Source organism: Aulostomus chinensis, chromosome 16 (genome assembly GCF_037954235.1).
Source record: "Aulostomus chinensis isolate RoL2024-O1b breed Wild chromosome 16, RoL_Achi_v1.0, whole genome shotgun sequence".
Classification (NCBI taxonomy): domain Eukaryota; kingdom Metazoa; phylum Chordata; class Actinopteri; order Syngnathiformes; family Aulostomidae; genus Aulostomus; species Aulostomus chinensis.
Genome location: NC_141335.1, coordinates 17,716,068 through 17,738,255, shown reverse-complemented (window position 1 = coordinate 17,738,255; position 22,188 = coordinate 17,716,068). Strand labels below are relative to the sequence as shown.

Genomic DNA, 22,188 nt, shown 5'->3' with positions numbered 1-22,188 from the left:
TAAGTGAGGCACAGAAGCAGCTGTCAGGCCTGTTAAGCAGTGTGTCCCATTGGAAGGTCCTCAGTAATTAGTGTTGGGTAAACTAATTTATGGCCCAAATGGGTCGGGCAGAGCCCGGACCAGTATGCACGATGAGTGACCTCTGACCCCACTGACACAGGATACAATAGGGTTATGGTCACACTCACTATCTGGACCCTATTACTCTCCATTACTCAAATTACTCACCCCTCAATGGGCTGTGGCACTGGTGAAAGCAGGGCGGGGGACCCCAGCCATACAATGAAAGAATGACTCCCCCTCCTCCCCTGCTCAACCCTCTGAAGCACCAAGCAGGCCTGAGCTGGGGTCAGAGTAAGCACTGATATTATAGCTGCTAAGGTCAGAGCCTCTCGCCTAATGTGGAGCAGGTATCCCCTCTAAACACACACACACAAACACAGTCATATCTCTGGCCAACATGGTCCCCCCTCCTCTGAGCCTATCTGGGCCTCACCGCCTCACTGCTTCTCTCATCATTAGCAGCTCGCTGGGCCTCCTCTGCCGTTTGGGTGACCTCATCAGCTGACTGGATTATCTCAGGAACACAGACACGTGGAGGGACACAAAACATAGATATTCAGATGTCCTTTAAAAATGGCAAAACAGCAGCATGCATGGACACAGTAGTTTAGCTCTCCTTCAAGAGCTTTTTCATGTTTGTCTTGTCAGCTTGTCTGAAAGTTAGCGACTCAACATTTAACAAGCAGGATCATCTAAAGATTTGGATATCATACAGTGAGCTAGATTTCATAAGGAACTTCCATAACAAACACATCCAGAAGGAGATAGTTTGTCCAGCAGGGTCTCAGTGGACTGCTATATGAGACAGAATACACAGGAGATGGTAGAGAGAATAGAGACATGAGAAGGGCTGCCACACTGTTGCATGAGCCAGGCGAAAGTGATCTCCCCTGCGCTGCCCAACGCTTTTCTGACTAATGTTGGAACTCTTGGCAACAAGATCCTAGTAGCACAGGGACCTGTGTGGGACTGCTCGGTCATGGTAATAACCATGTAATAACCATGTAATAACATGGTGTATATATGGTGTGTATATATATATATATATATATATATATATATATATATATATATATATATATATATACACATATACAGATATATTTGTGTGTATATATATATATATATATATATATATATATATATATATATATATATATATATACATATATGTATGTTTATGTATTCATAAGTATATATGTTTTTTCTTCATTTATAAATCATATGCATCAATTTGTGTGTTTTTATCACAATTGTATGGGCCTTGACATTGTTGTACCACTTGTTCAATGACGATAAAGACACTCCAATCTATTGCACACACCTATTACACACAACTGATTCTCTGTCTCTCCCTCTGTCTATCTGTCTCTCTCTCATGCACATAAATGCACGCACACACACAAATGGCATTATGGGAACTGCTAAAGGTTTCTCTGGAGGATCAGATGGTCTGCTGGCAAAAGTAAATGTCTACCTACCACTTTTTAATACACTTATGTGCAATCCAATAAAGCTGCAGCCAGCTTTTGCCTGTTCAAATAGTTCTAGGTCTCTCAAATTAAAACAAACCCAACAACCAGGGAAATAGTTTACTCCACGCCTTTAGTGTCAACTTTGCGGTTTAGCTCTAAGTAGGGAAAGATCATGGTTTGTTTCAAACAAGGCTACGGGACCATCATGTTTTTTAAACTGGTTTTGACTTGTGGCTGAAAACAGGAAACAACAGTGGTCTCATCGTTTGCAGCAGTAGAGGAGTCTGGTGTTTGTGGGAACCATCCATCCCAACCTGCATCCCTACAAAGGTTTTCTGTCTATATTTGGCAAAGTCTGATATCCCTCATTTTTAGTGGTCATAATCACTAAGGACACTAGAGGATCTCTTTAAATTGAACATCCACACATTTCATTTAAAACCTATGTGGTGTTAGAACATCAAATGTGTACCCATTCAAATGTGTAAATAAAAAATAAAATGATACAAATGATAAAATGATAACATACTTTTGTATTGAGTATGGATACAGCTATTTCATATGGGCATTGTAAACTACTATATTAAACATTTACTAGCTCTTTTATGAGAGTCAGCTGTCACTTTGTTTGATTTAGAGAATCAAATTTGCAGTCATTCCCGCTCTTTACTGATAAAACAGAGAATTTTGGAATAGCACTAGGGTTTAAAAGTTTTTGTATCACATCAAAAAGTCTGATAACATGCTCCCTCTTGCTTCCCCATACTTACAGACACTGAAAATGATGGACAGTGAGTGTACTTCCTTTTTACTGGAACTTATTTATAGAGATATGCTGCTCTCATAATAAAGGTTTTGACCATAACAAAATTAATTTATGGCTAATTTTTATGCCTTTATAATAAAAATCATAAAAATAAAAATCACTCATTTTGAGTTGACTCACTAAATTCTTCACGATAAAACAAATCTAATTTTTGGGAGATGTTTTATGCCATCCAATAAAAATCCTGAGAGTACCTGAACCAATTTCCCGTATTTGACCTTCAAAAAATAAAAGTTTCAAAACTAATCTGGAGTATATTTATTTGATTTAGGGCTTTATAAAAACTCCTTTGGAACCACTTACAACAACTATTTTATTTATGTTACAAATACTTTGTAAATGACATTTTTCATATACTTTGTCACATTGACAGAAAGCAAATGTAAGAATGGTATGCAAAGAATGGTATTATGTCTCATGTACCTTTAAAAGGGTGAAAGTGTTTACAGTGTAAATGAATGGAGAGGAATTTAATATAACTTGGCTTGAAAATAGAAACTGTAATCTGAACATGGTCATTCCCATTAAAAGCGATTCATATTGCAACCTGTAAAATTAACTGCAATTCAATTTATCACCATATCATACTTTTAAGTTTAAATCCAGTATTTCATGCATCTTAATTATGTCATAGGGCACCTCGACAAAAAACTGAGTTCATGAAAATGTTAAAATTTACATTATTTTAAGGGAAACTTGATAACCATGTATTCTCTGAATGTCTGTTTACACATAAAAAATAAATCAAGACATCCATGTAAAAATTTACCATCACACATTTAACAAAAATTACTAACAAGCTACTCGGTTAGACGCAATGTAATAAAGCAAATATTCAAGACTTTTCCAATTATTTTTATTTTTTAAAAACTTTTCCAAGCCAGGAAAATTGGGATTTTCAAATTGTATGACTTTTCCAGGTTTTTCATGACCATATGAACTCTGGGAAAAAAATGGAGGCACAAGTTTAACCAGTGTAAAAGTTTGTTGGGAGCTGAGAAGAAATTTAATAAAAGGACACTTCAAAATACATAAGTCTCACGTGAAACATTCGTGAAAATATCAAGATCTGCCACAAGATTTTACAAACATACAGACAGACCTGCCAGGCAGACAGACAAGGAAATGCCTAATGTGAAATCCCTCGACAGAACTGACTGTTAATTTTAATTGCTTTTCTTTTATCAATTATTCATTTGTTTAGTCTGTAAAGTAGTAAACCTGAATTTGAGAAATTGAGAAGTGGAATATAAGTGCAAGCGCTGAACTGAAAAGCCTAAGCAGCAGTAAAAAACAAACAAACAAACAAAAACCTAAAGATATTTAGTTGAAATGAAGAAAAACAGCAAGCTCTTACTGGAGAGAACTGAACGGAACAACATTTCAGTGTGTGGAACAACTTCACAACCATCCCTCCTGTCCAATGCTACAAATTAGTTGAATTTGAATAGCTGAACATCTATGGCTGTCTTGACTCTGGTTTGAATCAGGGAATTCCCAGCATGTCCCAGATGAGCAGGACAGAATAAAAACACAGAAAGTAAGTCAGTATGTATCTCATACTCTTCCCTGAGAACCAATTACAGGACAACAGCCTACATCCCCACGCTGGGAATGTGAAGGCATTTGGCTCAGGATCCACCCGCCCCCCATCCAATCATCACCCGTCAGAGGAGGCTTGTTAATTTGTTGCGCTTGACCCCGGACTTTGTGCCCAACGTGTATCTAGTTTGTAAAAAGTGCTTTTATCTGATTTCTAAATGTCACAGCTCAAAGGGTTATGATGCTTTTATATTGGTCAGGGAGGGAGACAATGGCCAGAGGGTGCAAGTGCTGACCCCCGCTGACACACGCGCACACACACACACACACAAACGCACGCACGCACACACGCGCACGCATGCACACACACACACACACACACACACACACACACACACACACTGGCCCTTTTGGCTTCTGTTTGTGTCGCCTGTGCATAGGGTCACCAAGACATTCCTCAGTCGGCCCCTCAGCTCTGTTCAGCCGCCTGGAACACACCACACATAAGCAGCATCCCCAACAACATGCGCACACAGAAACACAGGCACACGAGCACACACTACTGGCCTCAATAATGGTTTCACAGCAAGAGAGATAGATGGTATAAAAAGTCTCTCTAAATGACTGAAAAACACAATCTGGATGAGAGAAACACATTAGAACACACAAGATGTTTGAGTACAGCTGAAGTGTAGCACAAGCAAGAAAAGGCTCGGGAGAGGTTTAATCATAACTTGAGGTTTAAACACACTAGATACATTGATATCCATCCACTCAGACCACATTGAAGGTGGTCTGGGCTGCATGCAGCCACACTGCAGGACTGCACGCTCAACTTTTGTGTAAGCAGATGGCATTATATTATCATTACACAATGCCTGAAAATATAGGAGCCTGAAAAAAAAAAGCTCAGTCCCTTCATTCAAGTGTCACTTATCTGAATTAATGGTGAGATGAACACATGACATGGACCAACTACTGGGTTTCATTTTTATGTGCACCTCCTCTAAGAAATATAAACTACAGTGTGTAAAGAATGAGCTATTTCAGTCAGCATGTAAAACGTTTGCGATGAAATTCTGGAAGTGCCATAATCAACCAAACAAACCCCAGTTATTTATCTGGGTCTAGTCAGACTACCACTGAACTGTCAAAAGAAGGCAGACAGTCAAAATTCACAAAACCAAAGGTCAGAAAACCCTAAACCTCCCTCTCAGTATAAAGAAAAGAAAATAGGATTCTATTTTTCATTATGCATTAGCATACAAAAAATAAACTACATGATGTGCTTTCCAGGCCATACTAGTACAGCAAAAACAAAACAACAACAACAAAAAACCCCACTGGTACAAATCTGAACAGTTAAAATGCATGTTACAGGAATTATGAGACAATGCTCCTCTGCCAAAGATGACATTTTTAGGCAATCTGTGTTTTCACTGTCCCATGATAGAGGGTGCTATTGTGAACATTGTAAACAAATACTGCCCATCAAAATCCCCAAAACAGGCAAAGAACCAGTTTCATAAACCGGTAAAGGCAGCAAACTGATTGACGTTGTGGTTCTATTGGGCTGCACCTGGCCAACTTAGGAGTACTCAAGTTGGGCAGAGGAGGTAGATGGATGCACTGGCTGACCAGAGAGTTTTGCAGCCCCACCAGGCCGATTGTGATCATTTATTCCTTATCGTCAGTAGTGGGGAGAGAACAGAAAATGTCTATTCACGTAAAGGTACAATTTACTCCCGCAAACAAAACTACTGGAGTGAAGATTTCCATTTGAGTAATCACCTAAACTAGAGTAAAAATAACCCCTCAGATGTGTGGTGATGGCAGCTTTTCTCCATGTTGATTGGACAGGAGTGAGGAGAGCAGGTGAAAGCGCATTAGCGCGTATGTCTGTGAATAAGTGAGAGTCAATCAATCAGTCAGACGTGAGCAGGGCGACTGCATACATAAAATGTAATTATCACAGTGGTGTTGCATCTGTCAGAAAATTAAAAAAAAAAAAAACAACTTTAATTTTATTTTGTAATTTTCCTCAATTGGAGAAAAAAGTCCGAGAGAGCCATCCAGGCAGGCAGCTGATATCAGTGTCTGGAGAGATGATCCTTGGCTGCAACTTCTGCCAAAACTCAATCCCTGCATTTAGTAGACTAGACTATTTATAACAAGATCCATCCATTTTCTACCGCTTATCCTGTTAAGGGTTGCGGAGGGGCTGGAGCCTATCCAAGCAGCCTTCGGGCAAGAGATGGGGTACACCCTGGATGGGTCGCCAGTCCATCGCAGGGCCAACAACCATTCACACTCACAGCCACCCCTACGGTCAATTTAGAGTATCCAATTAACCTAGTCCCCTCTTGCATGTCTTTGGAATTTGGGAGGAAGCCGGAGTACCCAGAGAGAACCCACGCAGGCACGGGGAGATCATGCAAACTCCACACAGAAAGATCCCATGTCTGAGCCGGGGATCAAACCCGGAACCTTCTTGCTGTGAGGCCACAGTGCTAACCACTGCACCACCGTGCCGCCGATTAAAAAGTCACTTCCTTTAATTTTTGACAATTAGTTTTTACCAAACTGACAGTTTTTGATAAAAGCAACCCTAATTCAAGTGTTGATAAAAAAGAATGAATAAAATTTCTGTTGTTTTTTTTTTTTAAATAGAGATTTTTTCTTCCTTTTTTTGTGTTCAGTTCTTCAGTTTTGTTTTTTTTTTTTTTAATAATTATAGCACAAACTATTCTGGGGTTCTTGAAAGATAGCCTACTAATGTCAATTGTTCACTGTTCGACTTCCGGTGTAAACAAATAGTACAACTGAGTACAATGTTTTAAATGTTGTACAATGTTATTAAAAGTCTAATTTTAGTTGGATGAACACAATATTCAGACTTTTTAAATGTATTTAAAAATCCTGTGTTTAAACCTTCCTCATGGTCAGACTATGATTAACATGAACATTTCACCATTCTGAGAATGAAAAATTGAGAATGAAAAATTCCAAGGATGAGAAGTCAGACGGCTCACACAGCAGTTGAAGAGCATTTTAAACGATGAAATAATAAATGATCACACGCGTTGTCTCACTACACTCCTGTACCACAGCTCGTGCAGTCATTGGTACGTGTTTCTTTGGCCAGGTGCTCTGGAAATCTTGGGTGATTTTTCCCTTGGCACTACAAATCTGATTTGGGGGTTCAGAATCAGAATCTGTTCATCACTCTCTGAACTCTGACCGCAAGTACCCCCAAAAGGATCACTACTTGCCACTTGTCAAAAACTCAGTGTACGCCTGTACTTTCTGTATATGCTGCAATTATGTATATATTTTCTATTTATGCTACGATTCATTCTGTACATACCACAATACATGTTAAAATACTTCTCTGTGCAATAATGTAAATATACCACTTATCTATTGTCCACTACTATTCCTATTATGCTCGCTAACTCTGGGATGTACTGCACTTCCTCACCTAATGAATGTTGTTGTGTTGCTGTTGTGTCACTTATGTAACCAACTGTGACACTCTCTGCTCCCTTAAATGCCCCCCACTGGAATAAATAAAGTTTTCTGAATCTGAATCTGAGAATGAATACATTGTGGGTTCAAACATACAGAACGATTAAAAATAAGTTTCGCACATGGGTCCCTGTTCTCTGTCAGTGGGAAAGGCCAGTTAGAGAAAGACTGTCAGCAGGGGCCATCAATACCATGACATAGTGTGGAAAGAATCCCCAGTCATACTTTAAAAACTATAAATGTAGGAGTAGAAATCAAACTCACTACTGGGAGGATGCAAAGCCATGCTATGAATATATTGGAGCTCCTCAAATATATTGATGCTATGTATGTTAAAGCTAATGATAATTGATATTCATGCACTTTGCAGTTACATCATTTAGGCTGAATTTTTTGACCGCTTATATTGTATGCAAAAGAATATTTAATGTTTGAAATATGATTATGATTATGATAAAGGTAAAAATGTTACAATTAGTTCTTTCATTATTCAAATCATTCTCGTGTAAAAACTGTAATTGCCTTTTTTGACATTTGTAAAGTTACACATTTTATTTTTTATAATGTTAAAGATGGTGACTATTTCATTTTCATATAGTTGTACCTTGATGTGTTTACTGTGCTTAAGAATCAAGGGAAAAAAAGGATAGAGCAGTAAGATTGAAGGAATGCTGCACATTTTACGACATTAAACGTACAAATCTTTTTAGCAATTATTTGTTGAAATGTTTGAATAGATCAAGCTTTCAACCATTCTCAACCCTCTCTCCTGGCTAAAGCATTCCATCGGCAGCAAATACTTATTCCTGTTCAGCGAACGTCAGCTTTAGAAAGACAATGAGTACACGCTTATATGGCAAGACTTTTGGCGCGAGTCAGTGGAAGGAGGTTGATGTGATTGTTTATCAGGTTGGGGTCGGTGAGGAGCGCGACTGACAAGTTTTAAATTGGGATTCACTGGACACAGGGCTTCAGTGATCACAGAGAAGTGGTGATGGTGGTGGTGAGGGGGTGACGCTCATTAGGATAATGTGCTGTATGAATCACTGCTGCCACTACACATCACACTCTCCCACGCTGTTCAGAAGACACACCCACACCCACACACACACTTTCAGCAAATAATTGTATTTCATCCAGTAATGTATCTTAAATTTATGTCCAGTGAAGGTCTGGACAAATAGAAGGTAAGGAGGAGATGTAAATATGAGGAAAATATCTCCCAAATAATAGTTCAGGATCACGCAACTCCACTGGCAATAGCTACGTTCTGTAAAAGCCCTTCACAATCTTGCCCAAACTTACATCATCCTTCAACTGTTGTCCCGTGTGTTACTATTATTTCATCCCTCCTCCTTACTCCTCTATCAAATTGAAATTTGATAGATTAGATAGAAAATAGGTATTAATCATGAGAAAATACCTTGTAATTATAAGGAAAATATCTCACAATTATAAGATCAGGATTTTACCACAAAAATATCATGAACAAGGCTACGGGATGACAGAGCGATGACACAATCTGTTGTATCTTTAGCTACTTCTTTCACCACTTGTACAACAATCATAGAGAATCTCCTCTCCAAGAAAATGACCCAAAAGGTTATTTGGTCAAGCAGCTTATCATGACTTGTACTTACGTTTTGAATTTATGGGACCTCTAGTGGCTGCCTGAGTAACAACAGTCAGCGCTTCATTTTGCGATGAAAGGTCACTGAAAGTAGAACTCGCATATATCATTTTGCTGCATGATGAGGCATTTTTACTAGATGGTGTTACATTTTCAGCTCTGTTTCATGTTGTAATTTAACCTCAAACATGATCATGAGGTGCTAATTTAGGAAATGCTCCACTTAGTCATATTTGAGAGTAAGAACAAAGAACCTGTCAGGTCATATAAATCTGGAGAATTTGTTGCCATCACACAGTATCAGGGAATACAAAATAAAATAAATAGTTAATTCAGCAACAATATTCCTCTCTACAGGAGTCAAACTAGGCTAAAATACATAATTGCATTTAATCTGCTTTCATGTCAATCAATTTATTAGACACTCAGGAATATTGTTGGTCGACTTAAAAATGAGGATGGTGTTAATATTTGGAGCCATCTCAAGTCGTTTACACTGATAAGGTATAAATCCCAATTTAATCCCCATTGTCAAAATACTGTCCTCATGATGATAGAAAGAAACAACAGAGAAAACACACACACACACACACACACACACACACACACACACACACACACACATACACACACACACACACAGTTTTACACATTAGGATGTTCTATTTACTCCCATTCAACCTAACCCAACCCTAATCTTAACCCAAACCAATTGATGCCTGACCCTAACCTTAATTCAGAAACTTAACCTCAATTCTAATAACTAGAGTAACCAAATAAAGCCCTTCACCTGAAGCTCTTACAATAGTATGCGGTATGTTGTTGAGCTAATGTGAGAACAGCATTGATATACACAACAGTTTCAACTGGAAGAGAAGAACAAGGTGGAGATGGCACCCAGACAGCTGAAGATCAGGGAGCAAATCACATGAGCAGCGACTGTTCCCCACCTCTCTTAACCAAATTTAGATTCATATAGTTGATTCGGTGAGGAGAATGATTCACATTTCCTGTCTCTCTCTAATAAAAGCAGGCGACAGTACACCACAGCAGTTATTACAGGGGGAGTTTTGTCCTTCCTCAGACAATTAAAGAGTAGGAGATATGGGAATATTCATAAATAAAGAAAGAAAGGAAACAGGAAATACAGTAGGGTCTGAAAGCTGGGCTACCTGGGCCCCAATTAATATATAGCAGTTTTAAGAACAGTGAGTGAGATCAGAATACTATGGGCATCTATATACCATTCAACTGATAGCAATACACTTGACATTTCCATGCAAATGTAGGAGTTGTTATATCTATATACCAACATAGCTTTGGCATGGTTTCTAGAATAGTTGGTATCATCTTTCATATGTAGACACAGGCCCTCCATGTGTTGCCAAATGAATAGTGTTGCCGGTAAACCTGAGAGCAGCAAACACCTGTATGAGGCCAGCACTTAATGAGAGGTCATTATATGGTGAGAGTGTGTGAGTGTGTGTGTGTGTGTACTTGTGTAGGTCGTCTGCAAGGTGTGTTGCTCTTCAAGTCAATGTCTACACATGAAGCTATCTGTGTGTGTCAGGAATGCAAGGTGCGTGTGTGTGTGTGTGTGTGTGTGTGTGTGTGTGTGTGTCTGTCTGTGTCTGTGTGTGTGTGTGTAATGAGGGGGTTCCAAGGGAGCTGTGATTATTCTCGCCTCCTGTGGTGTGCGTCCTCTGGCTCTGTGGGCCCCAGGGAAGGCGCCCTGTATTTAGCGTGTGGGAACGCACATTCTGCCCCTTATCGCTGCATTGTTGCAGCCTCGCTCTTTTCTTCCCTTTTTTAACTAATTGAATTCTTGACTCCTGAGCCGCAGGGACGGCTTGGGAGGGACCGAAGAGAGAGACATGAATTTCAGGCTTTTTCTTGTGGTTGAGTGGGGCAGAGCAGTGGGGGTGAAATTGGAGTGTGTGAGGTTGGGTGGTGGTAGTGGTGGTGGGGGCACTCAGAGAGGGACGGCTCTAGCTGGATGGGTGGCTGCTGTGGCGTCAGCCTGTACTTTGATACTGGAGGTCAGAGGTCATCCCCCCGGTGGTGGTGAGAAAGTGGCGAATTGGGGATGGTTTATCCAACAATCATTTCCTCTATTTAAAAACTTTCAAAAGCGCTTTTGGCCCCTGCAAGATCTTTGTAGTTGTGCTTGAGGAATTCTAGACAAAACAATTGTAGCCCCTCCCACTTCAAAACTCTCTTCAGGCAAGCTTCTCCCTTCACTGGCTTCTGCCCTGGCCCCCTTTCTCCTGCACTAATGGTCAGTGTAGCATGCACCCCACACCAAACTCACCCATCTCCAAAGCAGGATACCAACCTGGTTTGGCACAAAAAAAGATACCTACATGACTGTCTCTCTGCTACTCCACATGAGCAAAAATCAGACTTTCACCCTCTCTTGTTATTTTGTTCTTTCAATAATTTGACACCAGGTGTGTGTACCACATTGCCAGTTCAGAATGTGCCAGGTATCCTAGTTAAGTGAGTTAACAAAATCAAACAATCACAATCGGGGATCAGCAAGCAACACATCATTTCCTCTGCACTCAATGACCAATCAGCAACAGGGAGGTTGAGAGCCTTACATCTAACTCAAGAACATCAAATGATAATCCCTCACAAATACAAGGGATATAAATCCATAATACTGCAGCAATGGGGGGTAGCCTGGTAGCTAACAGAAGCAGCAGAGGAGACGAGCTCACAGTTACCAGCTCAATGGAGCCTGGGTTTATTTGCCTTGTCATAGCATGGCTAACCTGAGGTTGAGGTGTCCCTCAACAGGGTGGCTAACCCTCTGAACTATAGGACTATCTTCAGTCTATCCACACAAATGGGTTTTCGTGGTCCCACTAAAATTCCGCCAGACAAACTCCTTTCCCTCCCGTCCTACTCTCCTGTCATAAACACTGTCGTAAACACAAAATCCCCTCCCTTCCCTGAACACTAATAAAGTCGTTACCCACAAGGTGGAAATCTCCCTCCAAAAACACACGATTAGTCAATCCCCCCAGCATTACAATACAAAGCTGCTACAACCAAGTCAACCAGCTTCATGGTGTAGAAAATCCAATGTTCAACCTAAAACGACCTTAATAACCCTATAAAACTGCCTCATGGGACACACCTCGGGTGTTGACATGATGAGTTGAGAACACATAGAACACTCAAGTTTGGGTCTTGGCCACAATGCCATCATGTGTTAGTGGAGCGAATGCTAGCTGGAGGACAGTTCATGAGCTCAGGCACTAGTACAGAAATGACATGATCAGTGTTCTGTGGTCACCCTCTGATCTCAGGCTCACTAATGCAGATTTACCTTTTTACCTGACATCTGGTCTCACTTGTTACATGATTAACTACATTGTGCACATTCCAGACAAAAGCAAGTACTAAAACCATTTAAAATAAAAGTCCTGTTTGGCTAGTGATCTTACACCAGGAGGCCTATGGTGACTCTTGACAAACTGCAGAGATCCACAGCTCAGGTGAGGGAATCTTGCCACAGGACAACTATTGGTCATGCACTGTACAAATCTAGCCTTTATTGAAGAGCAGCAAGAAGAAAGCCATTGTTAAAAGAAAACCATAAGAAATCCCATTTTTAGTTTGCCAGAAGCCATGTGGGGGACACAGCAAACGTGGAAGAAGGTGCTCGGGTCAGATGAGACCAACACTGAACTTTTTGGCCTGAATGCAATATGCTATGTGTGGCGGAAAACTAACACAGCACATCACTCTGAACACAAATCCTCAGTGTCAAACATGGTGGTGACAGCTTCATACTCTGAGGGCGCTTCTCTTCAGCAGCGACAGGGAAGATGGTCAGAGATGGATGGAGCCAAATACAAGGCAATCTTGTAAAGAAAAACTGTTGGAATCTGAAAAAGACTTGAGACTGGAGTGGAGGTTCACCTTCCAGCAGGACAACGATCCTAAATATAAAGCCAGGGCTACAATGGAATGGTTTAAAACAAAACATATTCAGGTGCTGGAATGGCCCAGTCAAAGTCCACACCTAAATCCAATTGAGAATCTGTGGTAGGATCTGACTGCCATTCACAAATGGCAAAAATTTCAGTCTCTAGATGTGCAAAGCTGGTAGAGACATACTTGAAGGACTTGCAGCTATAATTGCAGCAAAAGGTGGTTCCACAAAGTATCGACTGGGGGGGCTGAATACTTTTGAACTTTTCAGGTTTTTATTTGTGCAAACCACTGTAAGAGGGTTTATTCTTTAAATCTGAAATCACTCTTTTCAGCATTCAATGTAATTTCATATGCTATGCCAAACTATGAGCAAATTTTCAGTGCTGCAGCCCGATACTACATGGACTAAGTAATATTCAGTCATCTGGCAAGAAAATTGATAACAAGTATTCCTATTCGACAGACGGTGTTGCACTGATTCAGTTTTGTGGAGAAATCCTCCATGTACACAATAAACAAACAATAAATAAAGATCAGCTCTGGAAACCCACTGTCAACATACAACAGTGCTGATGGGACACTGCCCCAATTAATCTGCATTATATGATAGGCATACCAGTAGAGTTCATTTCAAAGTATTTACTTCCAACTACCAAAATTTCTGAAATAATTTTTTTTGTGAATTACTCTTTTTAAAGTCTTAGATCAATTGACAAAACACATGACCATAGTGGAATTTTAAATGCTATACTTCAGCCCCAAGGTGGATCCAAGAATCATTAGGCTCAATGGCTATAGGACATTCCAAAGGGGCAGGAGAGAATTGCATACAGAAAAGAAGTAAGAAGAAATCAACCTGATCTGTTACAGTTTCATAACAAACCAAAAATAACTTCAGACTGAAATAATAACAGTATAAAGACATTTGTAGGGAGCAGTAAGGATTAACCAGCTGAGTTACAGACAAAGAAGAGCTTCAGTGAGCCCACTATTAATGGAGGTGATGCCTCCCTGAGCACGTCATATTTCCATGCACCTGTCCAATAGGAGTTGAAAAGGTAATGAGTGAGCAAACCAATCTAAGTAATGAAAAAATGCCAAGGTCAGTGATGGGATCAGTGTCTTTTTCGAGGGGGCGTGTGTGTGTGCGAGTGTGTAAAGGAGGGCACTGGCCTTGGCATTTCACCTAGCCATGATAATCCTAGCTAGAGACCTTGAGATGATATCAAGGAAGAAAACAGAAACAAAAGGATGGAAAAAAGGGCTGGGATGAAAGTGTGTATATGTCTGTGTTTAAGTGTGTATCTGTGTGTGTTTGCACTTGCTGCATAGTGAAGACTGGAACAGTTTAGGGAGGTTTTCTATGTTTACATATTGAACAATATTTGAAGTATTGTGAAAAAGATATTGATGTGACAGTTTTGCAGTCGTGTGATCAAAAGTATTCCTGTTTGTTTGTTTTCAACTCTGTGTTGTAAGAATATGACGGAATAAACAAGACAAGGATTACATTGGAAGATGCGCTGGAAAGGGTTTTAAAAAGATGTTTTTGGACAGTTTCCTGCTGTTAGCTATGAGTCACCATTAGATTCAAGCTAAGTATACACAGCTGGTTCTTTCTGTATTCTGGAGTCAAAAAGAAGTACCACAATACAGAACAATGTATTTGTTGACTCAAGAAATCCCTTTGTGAGTACTTGAATGGCAAAATATACGTACAGTATGGGTGGAGCATTCCTTTAAAACACATAGAATCAGTGAAGACCAATAATACAAACATAATGCTAATCAAACGAATCTCACGTATTTTAATTTGATCTATTTTTGTCCCTATTTTTCCCTTTTCATTGTTAGCTTGGCTATTTACAACAAGTTAGTGAATGACTTGTGGTCAGAATTTTTCAGAATAAGGCTCTCAAAGTTGCTGACAGAACCAGAGTTGGAATGTGGTTGGGATGGAGTATTACTACTTACATTTTGAGGGCAAGGTCATTGAAGTAATTATTGCAGGTAACTGATCCAGCATCATAATTGAGAAGACAACCAAAAATAAAAGAATCAAAGATCAAGTTTCCAAATGAACCCCTTGAGTTACCTCACACAATTACAAAATCAAAGATTTGCTTACAATCATTCCAATATGACAGCGTTGAACTCCCCACAACTATTCATCAAATGCATCATATTGTTGCAGATACATCCAAAAGCATCTCTGACTGACACATAGCTCACCTTCCTTTAGTCATCACATCACGGCTGCCCCACTTACAACCTCTGAGATTCATTCATCTCTGTCAGCTCGTTGGAGGTTTCATTTTTATTTACAACTGAGAAATGCTATTTTAGCTTATGAAGATCCATGTAATGCTTTTCTTCCTGAACATCTGCTTTTCAAGCTTTTATGTATTAAGTCTAAATAAAGAGGTATGGTATCTATATCAAAAACTGCAAGAAGCTATAAGTTATACAGTATATTGGGGAGACCAATGAATGGAATGTTGACTTGAAGAAGTGGAAGCAAGTTATTGACAGGGAGATAGTAATATTCAAGTTACATCGTGAAATTTTCATCATTAAATGATAAATTACAAATTTATTCACAGACTTTATTTCACCCCCAGGAAACACTGTCAACATCATCTTTGTTCTACTCCCATCTGCTCTTTGTGTAATAGCAGACTAGTAGGAACTTATTTACATACGATGTGGCAATGCCCGCATGTGGAGCTTTTCTGGTCACAAGTAGTATCCCTGGTGGGAGATATAATTGGGGTCAGTATACCATGTAACCCGTTTTTTTTGTTAAATGATGATTTACAATTACTGCTGAAGTTTTTTTCAGAGAAGACTGCTGTTTTTAGGCTTGTCAGCAACAAAGAAAATGTTAATACAGAGGTGGAAACTGCCACATGCACTCAAAGTATCTTAGTGGTTTGCCCTATTGCATGACATTATTACTTTAGAAGTCTATTGCTAGATCAAACAGGGCTATAGCAGATAATATTGAAGCCTTGTCCAGGGCAATTGAGAAGGTTAAGTTAAATTTATATAGGTGAAACTGGCTGGTCAACAAGGTTAATATTTTATTATTATTTAAAGAGGAGAGAGAGGGATACAACATTCTTGTATTAATTAATCAAACTATTTGCTTATTTATTCTCTTTTTTATGTTTAGATATGACTGAATCCAGCAAGGGGAGGGAGAGGAAGTAAGCCAGAGGGGCAAAATCACTGTGGGAGTAACAGGTGCTGGACCAAGGTTTGAAAGCCTAGCTGAAGCTTCGCTCACCTCTAGCAACGCTTTTGTATGCAGCCACCCTCCAGCATCCTGAGAGACGAGATGTTTGGTGGTGTGGGGAGAAGGGGGTTTAATAGGTTTATTGGTGAGTTGACACCTGGTTTCCAGAGGAGTTGAAATTACCCAGGCCGTTGATCAGTGAGAGCTGGCGAGCAGGTTTCCATTATGAGGGGGCGGCAGGCTGAAGCATGGTTTGCTATTTCAGCCAGCAAATTGGAGAATTAATGATGTGGATAATCTGCTTGTTCCCCTCAGATCTGAGAGACGCTTGGCAGCCCGGACCAGACAGGCAGGCCACCGTGCCTGATATACTGGACTTCTCATTTCCTTGGGTGTAAACAGTTTCAGGTTGAAATTGAAAATGAGGTGACTTTGTATGCCCCTCACCTGTTTACAGAGCATGAGCAGTCTCTGACCTATTAATTATTAATCATCATACTAGCAGGCCTGAATTATTACAGACAAAATGACAATCACAAATATTTTGATTAATATTGAGATTACAATTTGTCATTGTATAAGTAAAAACTGCTTGTATTGCACTTTCACCAGCACTAGATTTGTATTATTATGGCCTGACATGAAGTTCTCAATGCTAACAAAACTGTAAAACATGAAAAAAAACATCACAAAGATGCCTCGAGTGTGGTAAAAGAATCATCTGCTTGCCAACAATTTGATTGGCATAATTTAACAGATTTTTGGTGATTGGAATTTATATTGTTTATATTGCAGGATGGCAGGGTGATGGCCAAAATCATCCACATTTGGCTGGTGGCAGGTGCCGCCACTCAACCTCATTTAACATGGCCCGTGTTGGATTTTGAAATACTGGACAATAAGAAGGTGTCATATCTTTAAGAAAGCAGGTCCATGTTGATTGCATTAGTGACATCTACACTCAGCTTCTGTATCTGATCATCCTCCTGGGGGCCACTTTGTAGTTCATCTAACTGTCACAGCCACATTTGTTGACACACAAGCTCCTTGTGGAAAGTGTTAGCAAATGTGTGTGCGTCTGACCAGAGCTTACCTGAGTTCTGGGCTGATAGCAACGGACCACACTCTATCATACATCGCAATGGTGTCTCTGGGCGTACTGGAAGCAAATGTCCAAATCTACACAGAGTGACATCAGAAACAATGTAGCATGTGCGCGAAACACAGATTTTACTACATAAACATCAATGAAAATGATAACTGACGGTGAAGAATGGAACACTCATAGCATGGATGTACTCACCCGGGTTGTCTGGTCTCTTGACCCACTGATGATCAGACCACCTTTGGAGTCAAGACAGTTGACTTCCTGATTGTGACCTGTTAACCCCACAGACATGTCCCCCATCTTACTGTGGACCAGGATCTTGCCGTCACTGACAGAGAAAGGGGACTTATTATCAGAGCCAGCCGGCTATCTGACCTGGAGAAAACATCAGGAGGGATGAACTCTTATTGACAAGCATATTTGCAATTCCCATGATCCGAAGCTCACCTGTTGATCCGCTTAACGCAAAACTGCTCTCACTGCTCTTATCCCAAAGCACAACAAAAGTCAGACAATGACCTAAAAATGCAGCTCTAAGTAGCAACTAGATCTGATGCAGAATTGTAAGAGAGTCTTTATACTAAAACCAGGAATGAGATCCCTCATCATAGTCAAGCCATCTTGTCTCTTCCATGCTTTCACCACACTTTTGATTTCAATCTTGCTGATTTCCACGTTACTCCTCTTGTCTGTAGTATCTGTGCACTTTGTTTGTTTACTGTTTCTTTTTTTTGTTAATTTTTGCCATTTCTGTTCCATAACGTAAACTAACTTCTAAGTGCTGCAGAACAGGATGCTGCTGCAACCTATTCAAGTTGTTTGAATTATAATGGTTCCCTGTTACTTTTATCTTTTCCTATATGAAATCAAGAAACATAATGAATGTATGAAAATTTTAAAGCTCAAAGAGAATATTTTCACATCATGGTGATAGAAGGAAATCAGTAACTATGGTAAAAGCACTCCCACTGCCTGTCAGTGGTGAGGGGAGCAGCCATGGGTACCTGTCTTGATTGTTCTTGTCTTCCATTTAGTTGTTCTCTACTGCTGTTTCTCGGTTGACTTTTCATTTCAAGTTAATCTCACTTTTTATACGAAGGAGTTGGTGGGTGGGCTTTTTATTCAAAGACAGTCAGAAATAAACTGTTAAAATTCCTAAAAATTATTCAGCTTCATATTTTGTCACTTTATCAAAAACAATCACAAAACTGCAACTTCAAAAATGTGTACTTAACCCTGATTTGGTGTAGAGTGACACCCATAGTAGTGGTCAGAACGTACCTTCCACCACTGATCAGGTGAGAGTCCGTAACAACAAATCGACACACATCCCCCTTGTGGCCTGAGTAGATTTTCGAAGGGTTGCGTGAGATCCTCCTGCAATCTTGGCGAAGATGGTAGACTCCAATGTCTGCAGCCTGAGACAAAAACAGTACGTCCCCATCCAGCTGCAACCATGGCAACAGTCTAAAGACAAGATATGTGATTCAACACAAGCGTAAGCGATTTCAACGAGACATTCATCCTATCTCACAAAACCATTATGTTTGAAAAATTCAATGCGTTTTCAAATACTTTTGAAACAAGACCCCCCCTATCCACAGTGTAAAAATCCATTGTTTGGTAGTTTTGTTTTGAGTCAAGTCAAGTCAGTTTTATTTGTCTAGCGCCAAATCACAACAAAAGTTACCTCATGACACTTTACAGGTAGAGCAGGTCTAGTACCACGCTCCTTCAATGAATTTACACCCAACAATTCTCCATGAGCAAGCACATCCTGCAACAGTGGCGACGAAAACCTTCCTTTTAACAGGCAGGAACGTCAAGCAGACACAGGCTCAATGGGGACGGCCTTCTGCTTTGACCGGTTGGGGGGAAAGAGAGCAGGAGAGCAGGGCAGAGACAAAGACAGATAATGGAGGCAGACAGATATGCAGAAGGAAAGAGGGGGACAGCGATAAAGAGAGAGAGAAGGGAAGAGACTGATGGACAGACAGGGACGTGAGCAGGTGGAGCTACAGGAGGAGGACATTGGGGAAAAAAAAAAGTTATTTTTCAGATTCATTGTCAGCCCAAGAAGCCTTGTCTGGACTGACATCGAAACAAAGGAAACAAGATTTACGCTTATTGGCTTTCTCTCCCACAGTAAGATGAAGAGATGTATATCAATCTTCGTCACGACACTTATATGATGGTAGAAAATCGTGCTTTTCAAAGGCAGACCAATACAACAAGATGAAGGTGTTAGGAATCCATTCACTGTGTGTGTAACATCTTTACGCTTCTGGCTTGGCAGTCTGCACGTTTCATGTTTAACCTGGAAGTTGAACTGTACACAAAAAGGAAGGTATCATCATGGCGGCAAAAAATACAGCAAGTTCTGCAAAACGCACTCCAAATTCTGTTATAAACACTATGCAAACCAAGTCAGCTCTGTTTTGTGTGTTGTGGACGAACATTACTAAAATATATGACTCATTTGATATGCATTACTTACCATGAAGTAATTCATATCTAATTCATAGTTTCTGGGGACACAAATGTGGTTTTTGGCTGGCCAGATCCAAAAATGTCACTGTCAGTGACAAATCTGGCATTAAAATCATGTTGTGTAAATGAAACTTCAGTATGGAAGATTGGGATTCCCTTTTTCCTCATATTCCACCGCAATGAGGCTGAGTATCACTTACTTTGTTTTCCATTTGAGAGGAATCTCCCTTTTACACACACCTTCACACCAGTTTTGAGCAACCTTGACTCTCTCCTTCAGTGGGATATGAGGGTATCTGCAAGGACAGAGACAGTAGAATGTCACTGTGTGTGTGTGTGTGTGTGTGTGTGTGTGTGTGTGTGTGTGTGTGTGTGTGTGTGTGTGTGTGTATCTCAATGCTCATCATTTGACACTCGCTAACAAACAAAATGGTGTATTCAGTCCTAGTATGGATGGGAGTCTATGACCTTTTAAAAATAGCAACACACACCTGCAGCAGACCAATAGGCCTCCATCAAAATATTTAACCTCATTCAGGAGGAAGATCATGCCAGACTGGTTAGATTACGCACCATGACAAAGGTTGTCTCCCAGATTAGTCCAGAAGAGGACATGTGCTTTGACATATGAGGTTAGGGAGAGTGCCTCTTCACGCCCAAACAAGGGATACATTGTGTTTGGTAGAGGAATCAACTCCACTTTTAATGACCTTTTTTATTCCAGTCTCAGGGGTGTTTTGAATCAGTCTAAGTACACATGTACTATACAGAAATGGTGTTTAACAGCACTTCACATCAGCTAACCTCTGGCTTTTGGAAGGGTCAAGGGTTAGATGAAGCGTTTGGTATTTAACTCGTCAGATTAGAATCATTAATCAGAACAAGGCAGAAAGTAAATCCACAGATATAGTGTCATGATTGTGAGACTGAGAGATTTCACAGTTGTGCTGACTGGAGTTTTTCACATACAAACACAGGATGAGAATGAACAGAAGTCAAAGTGCTTGGTGACATTAGTGAACAACGAATCCAAACTACCTCAAACTCAGCACTGCTATTACTTGAGGCGCAAGCAACCTGAACACCAAATCTGACACGAATCAAAGCACCAAAGGATAGACAGATATTAAGACACTTTAAGGATGGGAATGTGATAAATACTGAGCATAGTCTGATGACAAAATTGTGCATTTGTGTGTGGATGTGTCAAGGGAAGGGGGGCTCTGAAGCTGATGTGGATGTCTGAATGTCACTTTCCCCCATTAGTCAAACATAAGATCCTTGCTGCTGCAGTGTTTGGGGCGAAATAACGACACAAGATTACTGTGACTTCTGTCACCGCATCACTAAAATCCAGTAACGCCCCGACAGTGTCGTCCTGCTGTTATCTACTGTGACAGTACTAAGGTCCACTAGCATCCCATCAGTGTCTCAGAGTTATATGCGGTTGTAGTACGACTTCCATAATGCACTCAGCAGTCTCTGTGATTAACGTTGTCCATCCTCCTCCTCCTCCTCCTCCTCCTCCTCCTCCTCCACAACAAGCTCATTCAATCTAGCACCATGTTAGTTGTTAGCCGCTACGCTACTAGCCTCGCCGTCCGCTGTGGTGGTCAATGAACAGTCGGGGCTAAAGCTAAAGCTAAGCTAAAAACACACAGCAGCAGCCTCTCCCTTACATGTCCGTCCCATTCCGGGTAATTCCCGTGTTTAAAAATTCTCGAGCAATCTTCCTCCACACGGCGTCTCGGCTCACAAAGTGATAAATACTTTTACAAACTTGAGAGAGTCGACTCAAAGATCTGTAGTCCAGATAGGACGATATTTGATAGAGGACATCGTCCGGCAGCTGGGATAGCAGCATGCTGACAGCTTTCATTGACGCCCGATGACGCGAACCACACGTAATGGACGCTTTGACGTCAGTCTTCCGTTTTCACGTTGACTTTTTTTTAATTGAAAACGAATCATTTACAATTATTAGGACAAAGGAATGTCTAAATAACCCTTCTGAACATAAATTTTGTTCATAAATTATGATGTGATAAGTAACAACAAATACAAATAATTAATAAAGTAAAACTAATACATTCTTGATGAAGCAAATTAATAAAAAAATAATTTAAAATTATCATAAGTGTGATTCTCTACTCTTTACAGTTGTTAGGAGGACTTGCTGGTCACCAGTCCATCACAAGGCCATCAGGAGCAATTTGAGTCTCAGTATCTTGCTCAAGGATACTTTGACATGGCCACCGGGAAGTGACAATTGAACCAGCAACCCTTTGGTTGCTAGACGGCCATGCCCCCCTAACTTAAGAATATCAAGCTAAAATAATT

At 40.3% G+C, this 22,188-nt stretch overlaps 1 protein-coding gene across 2 annotated transcripts in view; it reads right to left on the bottom strand.

Annotated features, from left to right (window-relative positions):
* The window catches only part of fbxw4 (F-box and WD repeat domain containing 4), a 37,603-nt gene extending 15,872 nt beyond the window's left edge, over window positions 1–21,731 (bottom strand). Inside the window, exons 1-7 of one of the 2 annotated variants that reach the window (XM_086180303.1) lie at window positions 21,528–21,731; window positions 20,049–20,144; window positions 18,640–18,825; window positions 17,554–17,686; window positions 17,344–17,429; window positions 9,075–9,148; window positions 5,194–5,805 (exon numbers count right to left, since the gene is read on the bottom strand). In XM_086180303.1, the coding sequence (XP_086036429.1) occupies window positions 5,597–5,805; window positions 9,075–9,148; window positions 17,344–17,429; window positions 17,554–17,686; window positions 18,640–18,825; window positions 20,049–20,144; window positions 21,528–21,727 (984 nt within the window). In that variant the 5' untranslated portion in view covers window positions 21,728–21,731 and the 3' untranslated portion in view covers window positions 5,194–5,596. Of the gene's footprint in view, window positions 1–5,193; window positions 5,806–9,074; window positions 9,149–17,343; window positions 17,430–17,553; window positions 17,687–18,639; window positions 18,826–20,048; window positions 20,145–21,527 lie in introns of those variants that run through there. The other variant, XM_086180302.1, reaches the window with a different exon arrangement.
* Window positions 21,732–22,188: the final 457 nt, after the last annotated feature.